Below are 23810 nucleotides of genomic sequence, written 5' to 3'. Positions count from 1 at the left end.
CACAGTGTGGAGGAGGTGGTTAGAACAGGGTGAGGATACCTACTTAGGTCTCAATGAGCTTCCAAGTGAGTTATTAGGCGAGCTGGGAAGAGAACCTGCACCTTCCACCTCCTGTTCCGGGGACAGATGCACTGGTGGGTACTCATGGTGGGACGTTTTCCTCACCAATGGCTTGTAGCCTGCAGTTAGAGTTTTAAGAATGTATCCTCACCCAGACAAGCGAACAAGACTCTTAGTGTTTTCAGACTCTCTACAGGACACATCCCACAAGATGCATTTCCCAAATTGGAGCTATGTTTAGATGGAGCAAGGCTGGGAGTGCACCTCAGCAATCTTGAGCAGAGTGCATTACAGGGGTATCTCTAAAACAGGCACTGCTAAGCCTACACTCCTGAGTTATCCAACTCTGTTGATAAATGGAAATAGAGCAGGCATACAACCAACTCCAACTGAGCCCTGCAGTGACACCATGCAGGGGTAGCAAAGACTCCCAGTACTTCTACAACACTTCACTTGGCCATAACTGGCAGCAAAGATGGAGGAAATAGGGGTGGCCAAGCTCCTGTTCTCCAATAGTTTTTCAAAGGTTGGGCACTGCCATAAGACCCTGACCAGCCTCCAAGGGCACGATAACTCCCTACAACTGTTTCACAAAGCGCTGGCCTGTAAAACAGATAAGAGGGAATCCATCTACTCGACTTCTGGGATGGAAGGCACATACACCACTGGTATGGCAGAATAGTAAAAAAGTTAGCAGTGGTTAAGGAAACTAACTGGGGAAGGGCAGGAAACCTGCTTTACACCATGCAGCATAGGACAGGTAGCAGCAAAGTTACACTGTGACAAGCAGAAAGGCACAATCCCTCCTGGAAAAGCAGAGGGAGTTGGGAAGGAACATGGACTGAGTCAGTGCTTAAACTCCCATAGTCTGCCATAAATCAGCACCAGTCTCTTTGAGCCCAGCTGAAAAAGCTGGACTCTCTTGGGGAGAGGCAGCAAGGCACAGGCAGCATGAGGTTTGTGTCAACCCCCTGCTGCTGTTTTGGGTTGGAAGCAATGGTAAGTTAGGGTGAATGTGGTAGCAGAGCACTGACTGGTTTGGAGAGATGCCTCCTAAGGAAACAGAAAGCAATAAAGATCTTTGCAAAAGGTGACAAATGTTGCAGCAAGCCCTTTTAAAAAAAATCCCAAGATCTGCAGTTTTCATCCATCTTCAGATTTCTAAAAGGAAGAGAAACAAACAAAAGCAGAAGTGATCTGCTTGTTTATAAGGATGGGGCATCACATGGCCCTGATCAGGCATGCTGACCCTCTGTTCGTCTGTCCCATACTCGCCAAAATGACACTCAGCTGTTAAATTCTGAGAAAAGGGATCAACCTGCTGGGTTTGGAGAAACTTCTGCTGGGTCTTAAGAGAAGAGAAAAGCACACGTTTGGTCTAGACAGAAGGCAAATGGTGCTTGTTACCTGTGCTCTGTTGGATACTGGTTTTCAGGCATCATCTTTGGCATTTGCATGGGCGGATGAGGTGGCCGGGGCACTGCAAACGTTTGCTGCCTTGGTTCCTGAAGAGAATGAAGGGCAGGTGCAGTTGATGCTGGGGGAGCCCCCCGCAGCGGGCCTGTTGGTGCGACATGGGCCGTGGTCTGCACAGACGGAGGTGGTGGAGGGGGCGGAAGCGACGAGTTCTGATGAGCGGGTGACACGGGTGTAGCAGGTGGGGTTACTGGCTTGAACCCGGCTTGGGGCTTTCTGTCATAGGCACTGCAAATGGAAGACAGAAAGGACCATGATGTAGCAAGGACCACAGGAGCAGTTTCCTGACACTGCTCACAGCGACCCAAGCCTGCTAGTATTTCCTGGCTGTCAGGAGGCAGCTGCACTAACACTGATGGGTTGTGAGCAGTCCCCAGGGAAATCTCTGTACCTCAGGTCCCCACGATGCAGCTCAGATTTCCCACTATCTTTCCCCTTCCAGTCACGTGTGAAAAAACCAAAAATCCCAGCTCGTCGTATTTAAACCTTCCCCTACATTGTGAACTCTTTGTTTGGGATTTTACAGCAAACAAGTTTTAGCGAGGATCTGTGTGATGGATTACACTCTGCAACATCACTACCAGCAGTTATCGTGCAACTGTGCAACCTCTAATCAGCTGCCAAGGACTGCATAGAAAGTGGGCCTTGGCACTCTGGAACCAAGCAGATTTCATGTCCAGGGCAGGCCATCCGAATGAGAAGGCGCACAGAGTGGCGCCTGGGATTGCTGCAGGTCTCTCACGAGCACATGAGAACCCTGTGTATGCAGCAGTAAATCCCAAGCATTTGGGTATTTAGGGCTCTAGTTCCCCCTTAAATCTGTCACTGGGTCTATAAATGGTCATGAAAACACAGATCAGGTTTAATGCTCTATGCAGCCTAGAGTTGTTTAAACTCCTGAGCTGCTGGAAATGGAATCAGCCAAAAAAACCCCTGACGCTTTAAATGGGTGCGCTGTTGTAATTCCCCTAACCAACTCAATTCAGGAGGGCTTTTCATTTGCACTCTGGTCTTCAGTGTACTGCAGCCCCATCCCCACACTGCTCCTGCTCTCAGGCTTCTGTGACTGCTGGGGTCCCCTGGTACCACCTACCAATAGTTGTAGAGGCACTTGTCTCCATAGTTTGCACAGAGGGCCTGCTCATGGCTGCAGGAGGACAACTCCGAGGACGGGCTGTGGAGTTCCCGCTTGATCTTTGCTGGAGGAGGGGCATGAAGTACCACTGAAATCAAAAGAGGAGGAGAAGAAAACAATTAAACAGGTACCACCATGTCTTGCTTTCCCTGTTTCATCTGCCATTACAGCTCCCGTGCACGGGCTTCGAGCTAATACGGAGCTATATGAGAAGGCAACAGACCAAGGCTTACAGCACTTTGTGGTACACAAGCTAGCATGCACAGCAGGGCAGACAGCAGGCTCACAGCCAGTTTTCGCTCCCTTTCAAGGCAAGTTTCGGCTGAAAAAAATCTAATGTTTTGGCCAGCAGCAGGCAGCAAATTGTATAGGATTGCCCCGTGTACCCTTCAGGAGGGTGGTTGACCGGCTATCACTAACTGCAGAGGACCCAGCTCTTGCTAGCTGCCAGTTTGGCACTGCTGAAACCCAACTGTCCCCAGGCGTCAGAGGGGCCAATCGGAGCCAGTTCAGGAAGAACTCTGGGAAAAGCAAAGCTATAGAAAGCAAGAGCTCTGCTCTGTCTGGGGAGGCCAGGTGACAAGATAAGACCCGATGGGCACAACTGTGGAGACGGGCACGTTTTGGATCTTGGATGTACACTGCAAGAGGCAGATCTTGGGAGGGTGAATGTAGATGGCAGGGCACTAATAAACACAGCCTGCCTCAAAGCTATTAAACTGTGATGGCACCAGCCAGTGAAGGACCATCCCCCCAGCAATGAACACGCACACACTTTGCCGCCTCCCACCCTCCAGTGGTTTTGGGCCCAGCTTTGCCAAGGATCCCCACACAAGCCAGTCTGCGGAGAGCTTTTCAGCCTAGACCTCTTCAGCCTTCAGGCAGCAAAGTCAACTGAATGCATCAAGTCTGAAGAGCACTTTCATATGGCCCCTAGCTGGTGTTAAATTGTGGAGAACATGCACTGTTCTCTGCAATCTCTCTTTGCTACCTAACAGGCAATACAGGACAATAGGCAAGTCATCCAAGAAACACCAAGAGCCCTCCACTTAATGTAAAAGGTAAAACTGAAGTCACTGGGAGGGGCGAAAGCAGCTGTCTGACAGAAGCCTGCACAAAGGTCTCTGGCAAGCATCTGTCAGGAAAGACAGGACTGTTTTTAAGCATCTGAAAGGCTGCTACAGAGAAGATGCAAGAACACTGATCTCTCTTGCTGCAGAAGACAGGACATGTAGCAATGGGCTTCAAATGAAGCAAGGCAGATTCAGTTCAAGTCTCTGAAACAAACAACCAACAAAGCCCTTTAACTGTAAAAACACAGAACAAGCTGCCCAGGGAAGCTGTGGAGTCTCCCTCACCAGAGGTGTTCATAAAGAGGTTGGATAGGCCTCTGCCCAGAGAGAAATGGTGCGTCCTGCATCTGAACGTGGGCTGGACTAGATCAGTGTTTCTCAACTTGCGGGTTGCAACCCAAAAGTGGGTTGCAAAAAATATCTGAAAGGGCTGCAAACAAACTTTAAAAATGGATTCTCCTTTCCAGGAGAAAAACATGGGAAACTGTGGCTTTCTCCTTGCAGGCTGGTGTATTTCCAGCCTGCTTGGGGACCCCCCTACCCCACACACCGAGGGGCTGGAGGCAGCGAGCCGGGGGCATGGGGCACTGGGTCGGGACTGGCCAATGATGTTTACAAATGGGTCCGGGTACAAAAAAGGTTGAGAACCGCTGCATTAAGTGACCCTCAAGGTCCCTCCCAACCCTGTGACCCTGTGTGAGATAGCAGGCCCATGAGCCCAGCTCTGGGAGCCACGGTTTGCTGTTCCTCCTCAAACACCAGGCAGGGGACTACAGTCCCCGGTGTCCCTTTTTCATAGGCTTATACGGCATTTTCCTCGGTCTGTACTCAGCCTGGAGGAAGTTTCTCTTCACTTTTTACTCTGCAGTCCACACAGGGCTGGGGCAACGTGCTCCCATGTACCTGTGCACACACACATGTCCGCTGAGAGAGTGGTGCGCTGGTGCCTCTCTCTCCTGGTACAGGCACCCAGTGCCTTGTATCTGAGCACGCTTACACGGCCGTTCCTGTGGGAACCTGTTAAACATGGCCCATGTCCTGGTCTCTGTTCCCTGGTGTAGCCAGAGCCCCTCATGGCAAACACTCCTCCTCTTCCTCCAGCCAGAGGCCAGCGACCCTTTGAACACCAGACTATGTAATTCTGGCTACAGCCCGACGGCGTCAAAGTCTGCTAACTATATATAATTTTTTAAACCAACTAATATACACTCAACCTAATTAATTTCTAAAAACAGACACTCTGGAAAGGGAAGGTACGTCAGCGCTCTCTACCTAAATAGTGGCTGCGTCGAGCAGCCAGGCTTAATCAGAGGTGGAGTATTATCTCCACGCGGAGTCTAAACACATCCCAGAAACACGGAGGAGAGAACAGTTCTGCGCTCAGCGTTCCCAGCTTGGCTGCTAATTAGCTGCTCAAGTTTGTCAGCAGCTAAAGCCTTGAGAGACGTGGCAATGTCTAACCCCTCGCACAGCTGGTCCCAAGGGCACTAGAAAACCCCAGGAGGCTTCAAAGCAAAATCACAACCCTTTCCCTCTCTCCCACCCTGCAAGCAAGGGGAGGCAGCTCTGCTCTGGGGATCGATTTTTTTTTTTTAAATAATACATTTCATGTTCCAGGTCAAATTAGCCAAATCGGCTCCAAATCATATTGAAGGAGCAGAACTTAATTGTTTCAGGAACCGTACCGATTCTAAACACTGTGCACGGCGCTACAACTAGCGAGCATCCTCTGTCCCAGCCTCTCACCCTGGGACTTCAGATACTCCCAAATCAGTTGGCAGACATCCTAAAGCAGGCCCAAACCCAGAGGTCTTGGGATTCGGATGCTCCCAGAAGCTACAGGCAAGCCCAGTTAAACACCTGCATGAGATGGGAGGATGCCCCAGCCCCTTTCAGGGACACACCAGTGGCCTTCTACTGCCCCCCTCCTCCCTCAGGTGACACAGACAGGCCTATTCGGACCCCAGCTGCATCCTCCGATGCTGGAAGAAACGAGTCCTATAGCAATGCAGAGGCATTTGGCAATCTCTTGCCCTCGGCAGCATCTGTGCTTCCAGGTCCACGCCTCGCTACCCTCCAGCATTTCTAGTGTTAACCCTGCCCCTCAGAGAGGCCATTCCCCAGACTGAGCGCAGCCAGCAGCAGGAAAGCAAAAGGAAACTTATTTTGGAGGGGCTCCAGCTGCCAATCACCGGCATGTTTCTCTCTAACAGTCTCCGTGTTGTTTGAGCCGGGCTGTTTTTCCGCCAGCAGCACAATGGGGCCTGGTTATTCATTGAAAAAGTCTGCGCGCGGCACCGCCCTCCATTCACAACCAATTTGGAATGCTCCATTCATTCAGAGGGGAAAAAAAATTAAATCCCTCCAGCTCAGCACTACCATTCAAGAAAAGGGAAACGACACTTCAGAGCATAACAGAGACCAGCTGCCCGCACCGCGCGGCCAGGGCCGTGCGTGGCGTCTGAATGCCTTGCATAAACAGTGCAGGAATGGCAGGCGCAGCTCGCGGGGACTTGGCCTTTGCACCAAGTTCATGCAAAACCCAAATGATTGCACAACGCTGCTTGCGGCCAGGACCGGAAACGCCCTTTGGCAAAAGGAGGAGTAGCAATGAAAAAAAAAAAAAAAAAAAAAAAAAATTAAACTTGCACTCCTTTGTTCAAAACAGGGCTGCTGGCTGCCAGGGGACAGGAGAGGCTCACAGCTAGGCCCAAGTCCTTGCTCTGCGGCCCAGGGAGAACCCACTGTCCTACGTGCTCCTTCTGCAGGGGGAGGGAGCCACACCTTGCTAGCTCCGCTTTACTCCTGGGCCAGATGGCAGCGCCCACAGAATCACAGACAATGAGGGTTAAAAGGGACCTCAGGGGGCCACATCTAGTCCAACCTCCTGCTCCAAGCAGGACCAGCTCCAACGAGATCATCCCAGCCAAGGCTTTGTAGCCTGGTTTTAAAAATCTCCAAGGATGCAAAGTCCACAACCTCTCTGGGTAACCTGTTCCAGTGCTTTACTACCCTGCTCGTGAGAAAGTTTTAGCTTATATCTAACTTCAGCTCGGCTTGCTGTAACTTGAGCCCATTGCTCCTTCTGTCATCTGGCACCACTGAGGACAGTCCAGCTCCATCCTTTTTGGAACCGCCCTGCAGGGCATGGAAGGCTGCTATTGAACCCCCTCTCAGTCTTCTTAGTCTTCCTCAGTGGTTCACCCCGAACCATTTTCATTGCCCCGAGCTGGGCTAGAAGGGGGAGGGAAGGGACCTGCTTAGCCAAGATTCATGTACCAGACTACTGAGAGCCCCTAACCTTCCCCAATGTGCTCATGGTCAGCTAAAAGGAGATCACAGAGCTGGGGGGCAGGAGAAGCAGTTAGTCCAACCACCTCTCATGAGAGAGGGCCACCAAGCAGGAGCCAAGCCCACATCTCTCCTGGAGCTTGCCAGGCCACGGCACTGCTTGTGCCAAGAGGCACGTGGAGCCAATGCTGCTCTGCTCCGTGCAGTCTGATAAGGGAACTGTCAGCGAGCTAGCAAATAAACAACCCCCCTTTACTGGCAAGGGTGCCCCCAGTCTGCTCCCGCGTGCAAGTAGTGAACAGGACAGGAACGCTGCCCCGGCGGGAGCTGCCTGGGAAAAGCACACCGTGCCGGGGCCCAGATGGAGCACTGCATGCCTCAAAGGCACGCTGCGTGTGCGAGCCCATGTCCGGCCTCCCGCTCTCGTGTTCTCGGCTATAATTAGAAGCCGGGGCGGGGGGAAGTAAGTAAGCAAGTCGCTTAACTACAGGCGAGGCTGGAGACTCTGCCTCAATGTACCATTACAGAGATTAGCTCAGGAATGCGGCACTGGGAGGCTGGGGCTGGCAGAAGCATTTCTCTGTCTGAACTGGCCAGGTAGGGGGGTGGGGGGATCTTTCACTTCCCAGCACTGCTGCTGTTGCTCCTGCCTTTCCCTGCAGCCCTTCAGGGCATTTCGCACCTCCAGCCAGACAAAGCGCTTTTCATGAGCTAGAACAGAGAGCAGCAAGCAGGAGAAGCCTACGGGCTGGCCAAGGTCTTGGTCTGTGTACACACTATGCATTTCGGCAGAGGCAGGCACCAGTTTATCCCAGTTAGAGTGCTGAGTCACCAGTCTGCTGAGAAAAGCCTGAACTTTACCACTTTTCAAAGAAAAGCTTAGGCTTCTTTGCTTTCCCTCCTTCCTCTCTGCACCCTCTTTTTCAAATGGGATTGTCTCGTTCTCCCTCCTCCAAAACCCTTATTATTGCCACCTCACAGCACCTAGTCCTTCTCAAGTGAGCCTGTGAAGATCTGATTTGCTGCTGCAAAAGGACAGCAAGAGCAAGGATGCGCAAAAGTAAAGTCCTCGGAGGGACTGGCAGAAACCCCTAAGCAGGAATAACAGCCTGCACCACGCCACTCTGGAGATCGCACCTCTCCAGGAAGTGGCTCCGTTAGCGAGTTTGGGGGCCCACTTCTGCTCACCCGAGAAACGGAGGGTGGGGGCATTCTCCACTGAAGCAATTCACAACCCTGGCTGAGAACCGGGGGGTTAGATCAGTGGTTCTCAAAGACTACTTTGGCTCACATATTCCTCTTTAAAAGTTTGTTACATTGCTGTTTTCCCCTAAGTCCCCAAGTCAGGTCCCTAAAATGGCACTGTGACCTCTCCAGCCACCCTAGAGATACTGTAGAGCTGTTTCATTTTGAATTTTCCTTCCTTCTCTTCCATTTATATTGCCTCTCCCAATCCTCCTCCAGAAGTTTGCCACATATGCAACTGGAGAGCCCTCGGGCTGGATGATGGAAGGGTCCCTCACCCTTCGAAACCCAGCAAGACAGTACTGCACACAACCCGCTACAGCCACTTCCCTCTCCTCTCTGTAAAAAGTTCAAAAGAAAGTAGCATGGGAGAAAGCAACAGTTTTCAAGCTCTTCTGATCAAGCTTCAAACAAACATCGCAGCCCCCATGTCAGCCCAGGGCTTTTGATTTCTCCGCTTTTAGAAACCTGATCTCTAAATGGTTCATATACGCGGACTCTCCAGACGGGGCGAGCAAGGAAGGACAGGTGTTCTAAGGTTTAAACAACAAAATAAATAAATCGGGAGCCATTCACAAATTATTATTTCAAATACTCCTAATGTTTCAAATCCTTAAGCTCCCTGCCCTGGTAGCTAGAATACACCCTTCACCCCTTTCATCCACTGTACTAATTTTAAGATGATACCATTGTCTCGAATTCAAATTTCAGGGAAACAAGTTGCAAGAAAACCCAAAGCCCAGAAGCAGCAGAACATGCCTTTGCCCTGTTCGGAAATACACCGGAGCACTGGGAATCCCACAGCAAATGGGCTGTGTTTCAACCACGTCAGCCACATCTGGCAAGACAAAGGCAAGAAACCTGGTGCGTAACAGCTAATCATTCCTACAGTGCCCAGCAAAGTACAGCCACGCCAGGCAAGTTAATGAGCTACTTAACTTGTCCACAAAAGGGCAAAGCAGGGACCTGAAGGGACACACCATAATGCTTGGCTTCTTTCCTCTTAAGCATGAAACTCTTCTCAAGTCATGTAAACAATGTTTCTTTGGTTTTGCAATTTAAGGTGTTATTCTGGCCTGAGGGAAAGAGCATCAACATGGGCCCAGCAGCCAACTGAGAACTACTCCACAGTTTGCCCTCAGTCCTTTCCCGTGTAGGAGACAACTCTCCGGACGGCCCAAGACTGTAGAACAAATGCCCCCCAGGAACAAAGGCCACTCCCAAACCTCCCCACCTTCCACTCCAAGCACAAGGTCGTTTTCTTTCTGACATGACAGGAGGCAAAATTTATGTTAGAAAAAAACCCTACCAAGGCCCAACACTCTGGTGAACACACTTCTTCCCCTGGGAGGAGGACGGCAGAAGACATAGCATGGGATGCACGCAGGGTCACACCAACTGAGGTGTTACCATTGATGCATTACCAAAGTGGCTTCAGAGGCTACGGTGAGACACAAAATCCTGCTGGTTTTGCAGGGGCAGACCCCAACCAACACAGCAAGGCTCCCTGTAGACACAGAGATCTGCCATCATATTGCTTGCTCACTAGAGGCAGCAGTGGGGGGAGCAAGTGTAACCATCCGTAAAATGGGTATGAGTTATTGCCCAAAGTGTATGGAGCAGCTTATATACAAAACCAAGATTTCCACTTCTCTCAACCCTCTCTTCCAACCACCTGTGCTGGGACTTCAGCTGGAGGAGGTATCCACCTACAGGCATTTGTGCAAGATGAAGGCTGACTTTAGAAGTGGGAAAAGGTCTCACGAGAAGCTTCAAGGCTAAGAATTCAGCTTTTCCCCCGCGTGTGTCCTAGAGGAACTTTGGAACATCACCACCTTTATCCTGGGGCACTCTACATTTCGCCTCCCACAAGTATCATTTCTCCCACACACAACAACATACAATGCCATGACTCAGTCACCCACCAGGGTTGTAAGACACACAGCCTGCTGTGAAACACAGTGGTCAAGGAGTGCATTACACAAGAGGATCTCCAAAACAGAAAGTTGCTGGTGGCTTGTCTTCAAGAAACTTCCAGATACGGCACAGATTTTTGGCAAGGCAAGCACAATACTTTACTGAGCCTGAAGTTTATTAGGCAGTGGGAAAGCCAAACAGGGAAAGTAGCATAGGAAGGATCAAATGAGTGAAACCAAGAAAAGGCTGGTTGCCCCATAGGGCAATGCCGTATTAGTGCAATAGTGCACAGCCCGACACTAGAGCGGAGGGTGACTGGGCAATGCTGGTGCTGGGGGTGATACGGGGGGAGAGACAACAGAATGGATTCGCTCAGGATAAAAATAAAACCTGCCCAAATAAGGAATCCTGGCATGTCATCGCTAAGGACTAGAGCAACGCCAAGACACCCAGGTCCCCAGCAGTGGCTGCCTTGTGAGCTCAAGCTACTGCCATTCCTGAGGGCAGGCTGTGCTATTGCATAATGGTAGGAAGAAGTGAAAGCAACTGTACACAAAGCACCATCAACTCCACCGAGTGCAATTAAAAAATACCTGTAAAACCTACAACTCCACCCAATCTCAACAGCGGAAGCAAGGCCACTTGCAGACACACAGGTAAATTGGAGCTGACAGTGTCCCCTGGAAGTAACATAGCAGTCCCGTCCAATGCCAGGCAAGGCAGGAACACAGACTAGAGCAAGGCCATGCATCCCTCCAGAGCCACAGGAAGGAATGAACACGGAGGCTGCTGTTCCTCTTAGCACTTTTTAGCTGTCCCAGAGGAAAAGGCAAGGCCAGCCTCCCTGCCCCCAGAGGTCAGTTCAGGCTGGCACAGCAGCTCCAGCACTGCCCAGGGTGTTCACTGAACACAGCCATGTTCCTCTTTATAGACTAGCAGAGGTTTAAAAGATTAGCGGAGGAGATCACAGCCCCACAGTAACCCTCTGAAGTGTGGGTTAGTGCAGCTAAGCCCCAGAAGGCAAGGAGACACTTCCCTTAAAACGAAAAATACTGTCCTAATCCTCCTCTGCCCCAGCCAACTAAGTTATGAAACAGTTGGGCTCTTTCCCTCCCTCCCTAGTTCTCTGCCAGGTGAGGGAGGAGAGGGAGCAGGAAGCTATCAGGCTGTGCTGACTGCTACCAGATCTGCCAGCAGCATGGCACCTCTTCAAGATTTCTTCTGTCATGAAACCAAGACCTACATTGGAGTTCTGCAGGCAGGCTCACTTCAGCCCAAAACACGTGTCATTGCAACAAGGCTCTTTGGGTTATTTCCTGCAGAAGCAGAACACATTTGAAACACACGTGCACTACAAACTGGCACTGAGAGCCACAGTTTATTTCTACCAAGCCCGACCAAGTCACCCTCAAGCCACTGCAAACCCAGTGACCAGGAGCAGCCATTTCATGTCTTTCAAAAACTTTTCAGGTTACAAAGACACAAGAGGCTGCCAAAGAGGCATCCGAGAGCAACTCTGCCAAAAGAGCCACCCTCCCACGCGTGCAGCAGTTTATATGGCTCCGAGCAAGAACGGGAAGGGCTGGGCTAGAATGTCAACACACAGCTCCACTCCTGACTCTAGGCCTGCCTTTCATCTCCGGGGAGAAAGGAGGAGGGGAAAGGGGGAGGATTATCCAGCAGAAACATTGGTTGTCTGGAGCAGTTTAATGGCAAGCGTCCCACTCAAAGAATTACAAGAAGTAATCAAAGAGCAATAATTAACATGCGCTTGCTATAAGAGACTCTGCTGCATGCTGCGACAGAGCTTAGGTGAAGAATCTGTTCCACTGCAGGCTATGTTTGATTTCCTTTCAGATCAGTCACCGTTTGGCTTCAGAGAAAGGCCCATTAATGAATACCAAACTAGTACATGTGGGTTTCTGGGGTTTTTTTTTTTTTGCAGGTAACAATTCAAAACATCCTGCTTTCATTCAGCTTGCAATGCCACCACAAACAGAGTCCGATGTCTGCACAGGAACAAAAGCATCCCACACGCAAGGACTAGAAGCCCTGACTGGCACAGGTGTTTGTTATCATGCACCACGAGCACGGAATAACTCTCCCTCTATCATGCAATTCAAAAGAGACTGCATTTTCACCGGTCTTCCCTTAAAACGCTTGTACTTGCCAGTGATTACGGCTCCCTGATGCTGCTCTAGTTGTGCTGCTCAGCTTTGCCCTTGACAATCTTAACTAGGCATTGACCATAAAAGATCCAGAACTGGTTGAGGACTTTGTAGAGAGATGCTACTAACCAATTAGTGCTGTATCAGTCTCATAAGTGGTGCAGCTCCCTAACAAACTGGTTTCAAAAGCAAAGAATCTATTGAATTGCAGACAATCAGCAAGTGCTTAACCAATTCCAGACATCTACTTAGAAGGTATTTTACAAGTGTGGCTATTCTACAGCTGTTTAATAAAGGAAGAACATTCACAAATATGGCCAAGCCTCAACCTGAAAGATCTAAGTCACCCAAGCCAGTGCTATCCTCTCCCTGACCTTGCTCTGTTTTGTGAATCAGTGCAGAAAACCATCACGTTTGCCTCGTTTTAATGAAGGAGGGACAAAACCACATACAAAACTTTTTTTTTTGTGCATGGCATTGATCAGAACATTTTTCACAGCCAAATGGGAAGGAAATGGTAAAGAAGTTACTCACAGTTGTCAGACTGAAAATCTGGGACGAACTGCTCATCATCAGGAACTTGAGCTGGAAAAAAAAGTGGTTTGAGGTCTTTTAGTTTCTCCAACTATATCCGACTAGAAGGTTTTGTACGGAAAAAGGGCAGAGATGAAGACTTGCCTTCAGCTAACCAAGTCTCCTGCAGCTGGCTGAGGTCCTGGAACAGTTCTGGAACAGGAAAAGAGTGAAGCAGATGACAGTTACAAAAAACCAAAGTCAATCTATATGAACAGAAGCAGCTACAGGCACTACTTACAGTAGTGACCACTTAAACTTGAGTGGGGGGAGGAAAAAGAAGATTTGCTACCTTCCGAATCATGCGCCAGATCAGTGTCCAAAAACTTCCGTTTTCTATCAGTCACTGGGCGGCCTCGACAATCTTCTGTGCAAGGCTTCTGAAAGAAAGGACAGCATCTTTCCGTGAGCACCGCTGCTCAGCTACAGGCGAGAGGCAGCTGGACAAAGAGAAAAGCCCCGTGCTAAGAAGCAGAGAGGGCACAAAACACCGGGGGGGGGGGGGGGGCAGGCAAAGGCCCGCCAGACTTACCCCCGGGACCATGAAAGGGACCTGCTGATCATAAAAACCATCCATTGTGCTTCCAAAACCTTTAATAGCCCCTTAGGTGTTTCCAGCATTGAAGCCAGCTCCAGCAAAAGAGGTGTCCAAGTTCCAACTACAGCTGATTTAAGACTGAGGAACAGCAGCAGCACCGAGAGACAGAAAGAGAGAGAGAGACGCGAATCAAAATATGCTTCTGCTTTCAGGCATGCAGCGGAGACTCCCCCTTCTCCAACGGCCCCAGGAGAACACTGCCAGCAACCTAGAAAGATCAGCTCCCGCCGCAGCCCCGTGACATGCACCCGGCGCACTCTGCTTCACCATTAATCCCTTGACACTGACAGTTCCCCACTTGTTCAATTACTTGGTCCCACGGCTCATCTTCATTCACAAGTTTCTCCCCCCCACTCCCCTAGCCCAGCCTCTCCCTCCAACACCGAGGTCATAACCTTTCCTTGGTGATGTCACAGAGTCACTATGGCAACGGGTGTGGCGTCACTAAGGATGGATTACCCCCGCTTATAAGCAAGCCTAGAGAAGAAGCAGAGGGGACGAGGGCGAGCTGGCGCTGCTGGGTGCACAAAATGTTTTCTCCTTACATGGCAAAAAGAGGGATATAAATAGCAACAAGTTCATGGAAAGCAAGTTCCAGTTTATTTAATGCGGGGAAGAGCAGCGATCCGAAGGCGGCAGCTGAACCCACATCTCCACCGCACCCAAAACCCCAGGTTGTTGGCAGCAAGAGCAAGGTGCTCAGCGGGAGTTGGCTTTAGGGGGATAAAACCCTCATCTGCAGGAAGCCAGTGGCGCTGCCGTGCTCCCCATGGGTCAGCATGAAGGTGGAAAGGCACCAACTGCCCCACGTGCACGGCTCCTCGACACACCGTGGGCAAGTCCCTCCAAGGGGCGGGACGGTGGCTGCACCCACTGCCGGGCTTTCTTCTAATGAAAAGTAGTAGTGGAGGGGCCAGATATGGAGCGAGGCAGCAGCTCTGAGTGGGGAGCAGAGGCACGGGGGTTAGACAGGCACCAAGACTCCTGTCCTCACCCCCCTGCACACGTGTGCGCACACACACACTGCACAAGCAGCACTCATGCAAACAAACACACACACACCATGCAAGACAGGCACGCGGCAAATGCAGAACACATGCACACGCCATATAGATGCACACATGTAACTCACATACAAGTCATGCATACAACTGCGCAGCACAGATGCACACACCACATGCACTTGCACAATATGCACAAGCAACGTGTGCAGATGCACACACGCACACACACAACACACACATGCCCAGACACCCATGCACATACCACACAATATGTACACACTGAACACAACGCAGGGGTGTGCACGTGCGCACACAACACACACATGCAACACACGTGGACGGACACACAAGCGCCACACAGGGCAGCGGCGCGCACACAGCCCGCACACGCGGCACTTCGCGTGCACATCTCCCCCGCGCGGGGGCACGAGCCGAGTTTCGTAACAAGCGGCACTGCCCCGCCCCGCAGCGAGCGGCGCCCCAGGTTTTTATGAATGGCGGCGCGGGGGCCGCGGCCGGCGCGTGTAACCGGATCCTGCGCGGGGCCCCATTCACAAAAACAGGGCCCGGGCGCACGCGCGCGCACACACACACACACACACGGACACACGCGCACCCGCACAGATGCAAACCCACGCGCGTGCACACACGTCGTGTCCACGTCCCCGCCGTGGAGTCCCGGCCGCCGCACGCACCTACCCGCCCTGTGCAGCCGCCGGGCGCCCCGAGCCTCTGCGTTCGCTCGCCATTGGTCCGCCGCGGAGCCGCCGGCTGTCCATCACGGCTTGTTTACCCTGCCGTCCGCCCAATGGCAGGCGGTCGCTGCGGCGCCGCCCCCGCATGATTGGTCCCCGGCGGCCCGGCGGCGCGTTCTGAGCCCGCCCCCTCCCCGCCCCCCACGACCCGGCACCGAATGGGCTCTCCGCGGCACGGCAGCCAATGGCCGCGGCCTCATTTGCATGAGCTCTGGGGGACGGCATTCATTCATAAAAAAAAAAAAAAAAAAAAAAAAAAAGCCGGCCGCGGAGGGCGCGGCTGGGGCGGGAGTTAAAGGGACGGCGGCCCGCGCTCCTCCGGGGTGGGGCCCTGGGATGAGGCCCACGCTGAGCTCTGGCCTCAGGGCGCCCCACGGGGTGTGGAAGTGTGGTGGCAGCATGCATGGCTGCCCGCCACGACTGAGCCGGGCACCCTGTTCTGGACGCGCCGTTGGATGGGTTCACCGGTGCAGGCCCCATCTGCAGACTCGTCCCGGCCCGGGCTGGAGCTGTGACCCCTGCAGAGGCCCGGCCCGCAGCCCCGCTGCCCTGACGGGCCCCGTGGCCCGTGCCATCCCCCCGACTCCCGTAGCTTCAGCACACATTTCCCGGGCCTACACCCACGTGGATGCTCTGGCTACAAAGACTTTGCACAGGACGCCGGACCACGGTGCTCACCGCTTGGACAGCACAGGAAACACAGAGATCTGGACTGGGAAAACAAACACACCTTACTGCAATGCCTTGTTTCTGTCTCCTTCCCACTCAGGAGGGGCTTTTGGCCCTGGGACAAATTCTCTAAGTCCTGGACCCCTCTCTCCTGCCCACAGATAACTGTCCAGCTTCTGCAGCATCTGTATCCAGCACCGTTTCCTTTTGGGCCCAGGGCTTAATAGGGCACTCTGTCCTCAGTCCCAAAATACACCTCTGGTACTCTCATTATATAAAGCAGAATCCATAGTTCCCTAAATCATCATAGCTGGAGACAGTAATATTGTTAGTGAGATAACAGGGCAGAGGTAGAAGTGGGCAATACATATTTCTGTTCTCTCTCTGAAAGCAGCTTGGCAGGTTGCTGGGATTGAATGAAGGTGATTGAATACTTTTCAAACCATTAGCAACTGATCAGGACAACAACAGCTAGGCAGGGAGAAACATTTCTAGATCAGCAAGCAGTCAAGAGTTGTAAAAGCTGGCCAGGGAGAATTCTGATGTGCTGATTTTTAACAAATCTTGGAATTGCAAGGATATTCCTGAAGACAGAGGGAGGGCAAATATTGTGTCAGTATTCAAACAGGACAGGTGGGAGCCTGCCTATGTAGCAATGTCAGCCTGCCACCAGTCCCAGATAAAGTAATGGAAAAGCTGGTGGAGGATACAGCTGCTAAAGAATAAAAGGCCAGGAATGCAATTAGGAGCACATAATACAGGAAGGGAAGGGCCATCATGGGTCACTAAGTCCAGCCACTGCTTTCACAGGCACTGCATCCTAGAATGTCCTTCATAAACAGATCAGGTTCTGTCAAATTGGGTTTTCTGACCCCATTAGGCTGTTGAGAAGCTCTTCCAGACTTCACTCCCCCAGTGGTTAGAAACCATTTTCTCATTTCCAACCTTCATTTATTCATGGCCAGTCTATATCCATTTGTTCTCGTGCCAACATAGTCTTTCAGCTTAAAGAGCTCTTCTTTCTCTCTGCTGAGAACAGTCCTATTCCCTCTCATTTTGCTAGGCTAAGCCACCTAAGCTCTTTCGGTTTCCTTGTCTAAGACAGACTCTCCATTCCTTTGACCATCCTAGTAGCCCTTCTCTGCACATGTTATAGTTTGAATTCATCCTCTTTGAACTTGGGTAGCATACTTTGCCAGATGAGGTCTCAATAACACTTTGTACAAGGGTATTAGATTAGTATTTTCCTATCTCAATTTGAAGTACCTTGTCAGATGCAGCCTGGGACTACATGTTGTCATGGTCACATCACATCCACGGCTGTTTGTCACCCCATGATTGGTTAATACACTCAGGACTTTGCAGCTTGTAACAGAAATTATTGTTCTTAGTCCCTAAAAGCATCACCTTGCATGTCATCCTATTATATTTCCTCACCTTTCTGTCATCCCAGTCCTCAAGGTCGTATTTGATAGTCTGATCGTCCTCTGCATCAGTGATGCCTCCCAGTTTGTGTCATCCACAGTTCATTCATACACTCATAATTTTGGTGCCCAGGTCACTAAGGAGCAAGAGTGTTTCTAAGACCAATCCTTGGAGATCTTCCCTCATCACCCACCCGCAGCTGATGGTTCCCCTTTTAGTACAACCTGTTCTTGCCTCCCCACTTGAGCTAATTCTTACGGTATTTCTTGTAGCCTATTGTAGTAATCTCCACCTTCTTCATCTTACTTAATAATTGCCCAGAGGTCACCATATCAAGTGCTTCACTCAAGTCCAAACAAATCGGAGCTACTGAATTTCCTCTCTAAAAAAATCTATGATCTTACCAAAGGAAGATATTGAATTAGTTTCTTTAACTTTCTTAAATACTGCTGCTGCGTTTGCTATTCCCCAGCTCTGCGGTAACCCTGATTCGATAAATGCGCTGAAAATCCTTGTTACTGGATTTGACGTTTTGCATAGCAGTTCTTTCAGTATTTTGCATGAAGATCATAGAATCCTAGAGACATGGGGCTGGGAGGGACCTGGATCAGCCCTATCCAAACCATAGCATACAAACCATCATCTAAACTCTATATGAGACTACCACCGACCCTGACACAGCACAGACCTAACAACCTAACCTGCCACAGGTAGAGTAGGGGAGCCACAGCAGCCAGTGTCCTGCCTCTATGAAATGTGCTCTAGAGGGCCACACTTCCTGCTACAGAGGAAGGTGAAACCCCCCCAGTCTTCACCAATCTGACAATGGGGGGAAATTCCTTCCTGACCCCCCAAATGGTATTGGTTGGACCCTGAGAAGAGGGGCAAGACCCTCTAGCCAGCAACCTCCAGCTTTGCTTCCAGCAGGAGCACTGGCACAGTCCAGTCAGTCCCCAGTCTTGGCTGCAGCAAACACCCACCGCCTCTATGGAAGACTAAACCCCCACCCTGACACATGTAGCAGAAAGGGGTGGCAGAGGCAACCAGTACAGCCCAGAAGCCTGAGAAATCCCTGTAGTGGAATATAGATATCGTTATGCCTAGATCATCCCCGACCAGTGGCTGTCCAACCTCTCCTTGAACACCACCAGTGATGGAGAGTCGGCAACACCCCTGGCATCTATTCCACTCCCTCACTATTCTGAGAGTGAAGTTTTCCCTGATTTCCAATCTAAACTTACTTCACAGCAACTTCAAGCTATTGTTCTGCATCCTCCTCTTCGCAGGAAGAGAAAAAAGGTGTTTTCCCTCTTCTTTATGGCAACCCTTCTAGTATTTGAAGACTGCTGCTATGTCCCCACTTAAGTGCCTTTTTTGCAAGCTGAACATGCCCAGTCTCTTCAGCCTCTCTTCATATGACTTGCCTTCCAAGCTCTTAATCATCTTTGTTGCCTGCCTCTGAACCCTCTCTAACTTCTCCACGTCCTTTTAAAATGTTTTGCCCAGAACTGCAAACAGTATCCAGATGAGGCCTGACCAGCGCTGAGCAGAGAGATGCTATCACTTCCCTTGTCTTGGGCCGCATCAATAGCCCATGCAACCGGAGCACGTTAAGCAATTTTGAGTTTAGCTTCCACCTCCAAAAGTGGTAACTTGCATGGTCATGCTCTCCTTTTCAGTAGCCCTCCTGCCCTTGTCCCTATGTTCTCACTGAAAAATGAGACAGACTTTCCTGTTGGTATTTGCCAGTTCTGATCAATGCAGGTTTTATGGAACGAAGGTCATGTCAAGGAGCCTGATTTCTTTCTGTGATGAGATCATGGGTTTGACTCATAAAAGGCAATTCTGTAGAGGTACCAGATATTTGTATGCCATTTGCCTCAGTACCATATGACGCTCTGCTTAGAAATTAATCTCACGGCTGCTAAGATTTGTGGATGCTGCACATATTGGCAGCGTAGGAAATCAGAATAAGAGCACTGATTTGGATCTGTAGGTAAACCAGGCCCAGTCAAACAAATTTTCCCTTAATAGGGCCAAATGCAAAGTCCTACATGGAGACAAGGGGGGTGGGGTTGGGGTGCAAGCTGTACCTGCAGGGTAAGAGCAGTGACTCTGGAAAGGATTCAGGGCTCACAGTAGACAAGTAACTCGGGCAATGTGCTGCTTCCCAAATCCCTCGTTTCAGACTGGGAGCTACATGCTCCATTCCCAGCTCCCGTCCACGTATGCACTGTGCATGGGCCATCTGTGGGCCTGCAGGCGAGGGGAACGGTGGGGGCCCTGGCTGCAGACTAGCACAAGGAGCCCTCCCTGTGGGGTGGGGGTGGTCTGTGATGGGTATGAGGCAGCTCCATCCCTTTGATGCCCCTCATGGGGTGGGGGGGGGCAGTCCCAAGAGGCATGGGCCTCCTACTGCAAGTGGGATTTGTCTTTTGCCCTTTCCCATCCTGGAGCTTTCGTCAGCTGTACTCTCCAGGGTTTTCTTTTAATCAGCCTGGGCCTATCCCAAGAAGCTCAGAACGGTTGTGCTAACTGATGGTAGAGCCAGTAGCTGTGGTGAGAGCCTCTCCCAGTTGTAGGACGCTCATGGTCCTCACTCCACACCTGGACGTCCTCCCCGCTCTCAGTGCCCCGGCACTCTGGGTTGTGCAACACCTCCATGCTGGCCCAGCTGCATGCCTCACCTGGCTGGCTTCAAAGCTTGTTGGCAAGCTTCACTGCCCCTGTTATGCACAGGAGGCAACCTCCAGCAGGGACCTTTTTCTGATTCTTGGACTTCCCAACAGGAAAGCTCTTTACTGTTTCTGAGATGATAGGTCACTGCTTGTCTCTGCTGGGTCTGTGTCCCTTCAGCTGTTATGGGCCTCCCAAAATTCCTGGGAGCAAACACCTCTGCCCTGGAAGATGGTCCACTTCCCCAAGCTGTAGATCGTGGCATGGCTGCCCAGCCAAACCAGTGGTCAGGCCTGCTGGGTAGTACAGAAAGGCTATGTGCCTCTTCACTGAAAACCAGGTTGTTCCTGCCTACAGTTAACCTTCAGAAAGGGGACCTATGAGCCAACAATGTGCCCTTGTTGCTAAAATGGTTAACGGCATACTGGGCTGCATTAGTAGGAGCACTGCCAGCAGATCAAGGGGAGTGACTATTCCCCTCTATTCCACATTGGTGAGACCACATCTGCAGTCCTGTTCCCAGTTTTGGGCTTCCTACTACAGAAAGGATGTAGACAAGTTGGAAAGAGTCCTGGGGAGGGCAAAGAAAACTGTGAGGGGGCTGGGGCACATGACTTGTGAGGAGAGGCTGAGGGAACTGGGCTCATTTAGTCTGGAGAAGAGAAGACAGAGAGGGTATGTAATAGCAGCCTTCAGCTGCCTGAAGGGTGGTACCAAAGCGGATGGAGCTGGACTGTTCTCAGTGGTGGCAGATGACAGAACAAGGAGCAATGGGCTCAAGTTGCAGCAAGGGAAGTTGAGGTTAGATATTAGGAAGAACTTTCTCATGAGGAGGGTAGTAAAGCACTGGAAGAGGTTACCCAGAGAAGTGGTGGAGTCTCAATCCTTAGAGGTTTTGAAGACATGGCTAGAAAAAGCCTTGGCTGGATGTAGTTAGGGCTGGTCCTGCTTTGAGCAGGGGGTTGGACTACATGTGATCTCCTGAGGTCCCTTCCAGCCCTCTTTTTCTATGACTCTATGACTTAGGGCAGGAAATCAGTATGCAGTCTCCCACCAGAACACCTGCATCAAGCCTGGGTTCAGTCTAACCGCAAGGCTATTCAAACAGTAGCCTGCAGCAGAAATCTGCTTGGGCTAGGCTGGGCTGGGCAGATTCTCCATCCGTGTAGCTCCTGGGGTTCCCAGGCCTTTGCCCGGGCTCAGATTTTACGGAGAAGGGTTCCTGGGGTGGGTCAGGTCAGTGCCCCCCTCTGGCCCATGCAGATCCTGAAAGCACCGAGCGTTCCCTGGGGTCTGAGAAGCAGTGAGGATACTGCAGAGTAAACCGAAGAGAGAGAGAGCAACCTTCGCAAGTCAGTCTCAAGAGGACGAGCTCGGCCCACATGACCTGTGCAGGAAGATTGCAAGTTGTTGCTTGGAACAAGCCGTCACAGTGCCTCTGCGGGAGCTGAACTCTCTGGAAATTCAGTCTTTTGAGGGAGGGGAGCGCGGGTCTCACTAAATTTAGAACAAACTCAAAAAAAAAAATCATAGGGTCTAAATTTAGCACAATATGCTTCATGTTGAGATCTCAGCTTGGTTTTGGCAACACATGAGATCCAGGCGGCTGTGGCTGCTCCTATTAACAAGGCATTGATTAATTTCAACTCTGATTGTATCAGCGTAGGCTTCAGGCAGTTAATGCCAAACTTTTCAAGAGGAAACATCTCTGGGAGATTCACGGGTGAGGCGCCCTGCCTTGTGAGTCTCCACTAACTTTCCACCGTATCAGTTTGTCTCCCTGCTGCCTGCCAGGTCCTCTTCTAGAGGTTTGTGATTCCCGTTTCCCCTAGCCTGACATACCTGCAGCGTAAGCACTTTAGCTTCTTTTGGAGACAGGGATGCATGGAGAGGCCGCTTCAGGGTCAGGGTTTCATACAGCCCTGGATGATAAATCCAGACAGGACCACAGACCACTCTGACCTCATTCCTGGATGTGCACCTCGTTTCTGGACGTGCATCCAGGCTGGAGATTTCCCCAGAGGGCAACTCCACCACAACCCAGGGTAAGTTGTTCCCTTTAAAACATGCACCCTTCATCTGCATTTGCCAGGCTTTAGCTCCCAGCCCTCAGATCTTGCTGTATCTTTGTCTGCACGCTGAGGAGCCCTCCTCCATCCAATCCCTACTGCCCTTGTTGGTGCAGAGCGAATCACAGACTCATAGAAAAGCAGAACTAGAAGGGACCTCAGGAGATCATTTAGTCCAACCCCTTGTTCAAGGCAGCATCACTCCTCCTGTCTAAACCATCCTCGACAAGTGTTTGTCTCACCTGTACTTAAATACATTGCAAACAACCCCCATGTACAATGGCCAGGCACAACAGCTGAAACATCAGAAACACCCTCTCACTTATCCTGAGTATAGCAGGGGGACGACAGCATTGTGATCGAGTCAGTCATTAACCCTCTCTTTATTACACTAACCCAGCTGAGGAGACTCTGGGCCTGTTTTCCAGTCCATTAGTCATTCTCACAGCTCTTTTCTAAACCCTCTCTGGTTTCTCAACACCCATCTGGAAGTGGGGGCACCAGAGCTAACCACACTGTTCCAGTAGCAAGGACAGCAGTGCCAAAGACAGAGGAACAGGACCTGTTTTTCAGCTGCCACGGGTCTATGTTGCAAGATTTCCCGGAGACGCAAGCCGGTGTCTTTGTCACCGCTGGGCGAGGTGTGTGTTGCAACCTTCAACAGAGCTTTATTGGGGCTGACAAATGGGTGCTTTATTTGCTAGTGGAGCTGGTGCTGCCTTGGAAAGGGTGAGAGCGAAACATCTGGCTGCTCTTTGTGAGTCACACGCTGACATTTCAGCCTCCGATGTCGCACACAGAAAAACTCCTGAGGCAATAACAAGAAACAGAACCTGACACATTCCAGGCCCGGCCAACTGCTGCATTATTGCCTTTATTTGATGTAAAACCACATAAGTCAGGATTTACATATAAACATGTGCTACGTTACAGATCCTCGCCGTTCCATGCAGGGAGCCACAACAGCGTATGCAGAGGGGGAGAGGCCTGGGAGAGGCAGGGTAGGCCAAGCTCAATAGGATACTGGCAATGGTGGGGAACTGGCTTACTCAGCTGTCTGGGAGCCACGCAATGCTATTAGAGGGATGTGCTGCCAGTGTAGGGGTGCCCCGTGCCTGTTTATACACCTGAGCCTCTGTCACCAGCACTGGCCCGGCTCTAGTTAAGATGGACAGCTCGGCTGGTGTCTTGCTCTCCCATCAAGGGGTTTCTGTTGCCCCAGCGCTGGCTGGGACAGAGGCGCCTGCAGGCGAGGGGAACGTTGGGGGCCCTGGCTGCAGACTAGCACAAGGAGCCCTCCCTGTGGGGTGAGGGTGATCTGTGATGGGCATGAGGCAGCTCCATCCCTTTGATGCCCCTCATGGCAGGAGGTGGGGGGCAGTCTCAAGAGGCAGGGCTCCCTCTAAGCCATGTGGCCTCCTTAAAAGGCAGGCATGTCTGTCAAAAGCGTGGGAAACAGCCATAACTTTAAATTATGACAGGCTTCTTGGCATGCTGGGGATTAGTAGTGCCACTCTCCAGCTCTGTGGGAGCACAGGGGCCTGGCCAGGGCCACATCAGGCTCCATAATACATCGACAGCCTGGGCAGAGGGCACTGGAGGGAGACGGCTGGGCAAGGAGTAGTCAAAAGGAGTCTGTTGTGTGCCACGTGCAGAGGCAGAAAGCACGGCCATCT

General features: G+C 51.2%; 1 protein-coding gene across 4 annotated transcripts in view; it reads right to left on the bottom strand.

Annotated features, from left to right (window-relative positions):
• The window catches only part of ETV5 (ETS variant 5), a 31036-nt gene extending 15737 nt beyond the window's left edge, over nt 1-15299 (bottom strand). Inside the window, exons 1-7 of one of the 4 annotated variants that reach the window (XM_019533117.1) lie at nt 15236-15299; nt 13471-13614; nt 13231-13318; nt 13044-13091; nt 12900-12950; nt 2630-2759; nt 1468-1764 (exon numbers count right to left, since the gene is read on the bottom strand). In XM_019533117.1, coding sequence (XP_019388662.1) covers nt 1468-1764; nt 2630-2759; nt 12900-12950; nt 13044-13091; nt 13231-13318; nt 13471-13515 — 659 coding nt within the window. In that variant the 5' untranslated portion in view covers nt 13516-13614; nt 15236-15299. Of the gene's footprint in view, nt 1-1467; nt 1765-2629; nt 2760-12899; nt 12951-13043; nt 13092-13230; nt 13319-13470; nt 13615-13744; nt 14060-15156 lie in introns of those variants that run through there. The other 3 variants (XM_019533120.1, XM_019533118.1, XM_019533119.1) reach the window with 3 other exon arrangements.
• Between the last annotated feature and the right edge of the window lie 8511 nt (nt 15300-23810).

The sequence above is a fragment of the Crocodylus porosus genome, unplaced genomic scaffold, assembly GCF_001723895.1.
Source record: "Crocodylus porosus isolate Cpor-Errol unplaced genomic scaffold, CroPor_comp1, whole genome shotgun sequence".
NCBI lineage: Eukaryota > Metazoa > Chordata > Crocodylia > Crocodylidae > Crocodylus > Crocodylus porosus.
Note: the sequence above shows the minus strand (reverse complement) of the source record. Positions and strands in the feature narration are given on the sequence as shown.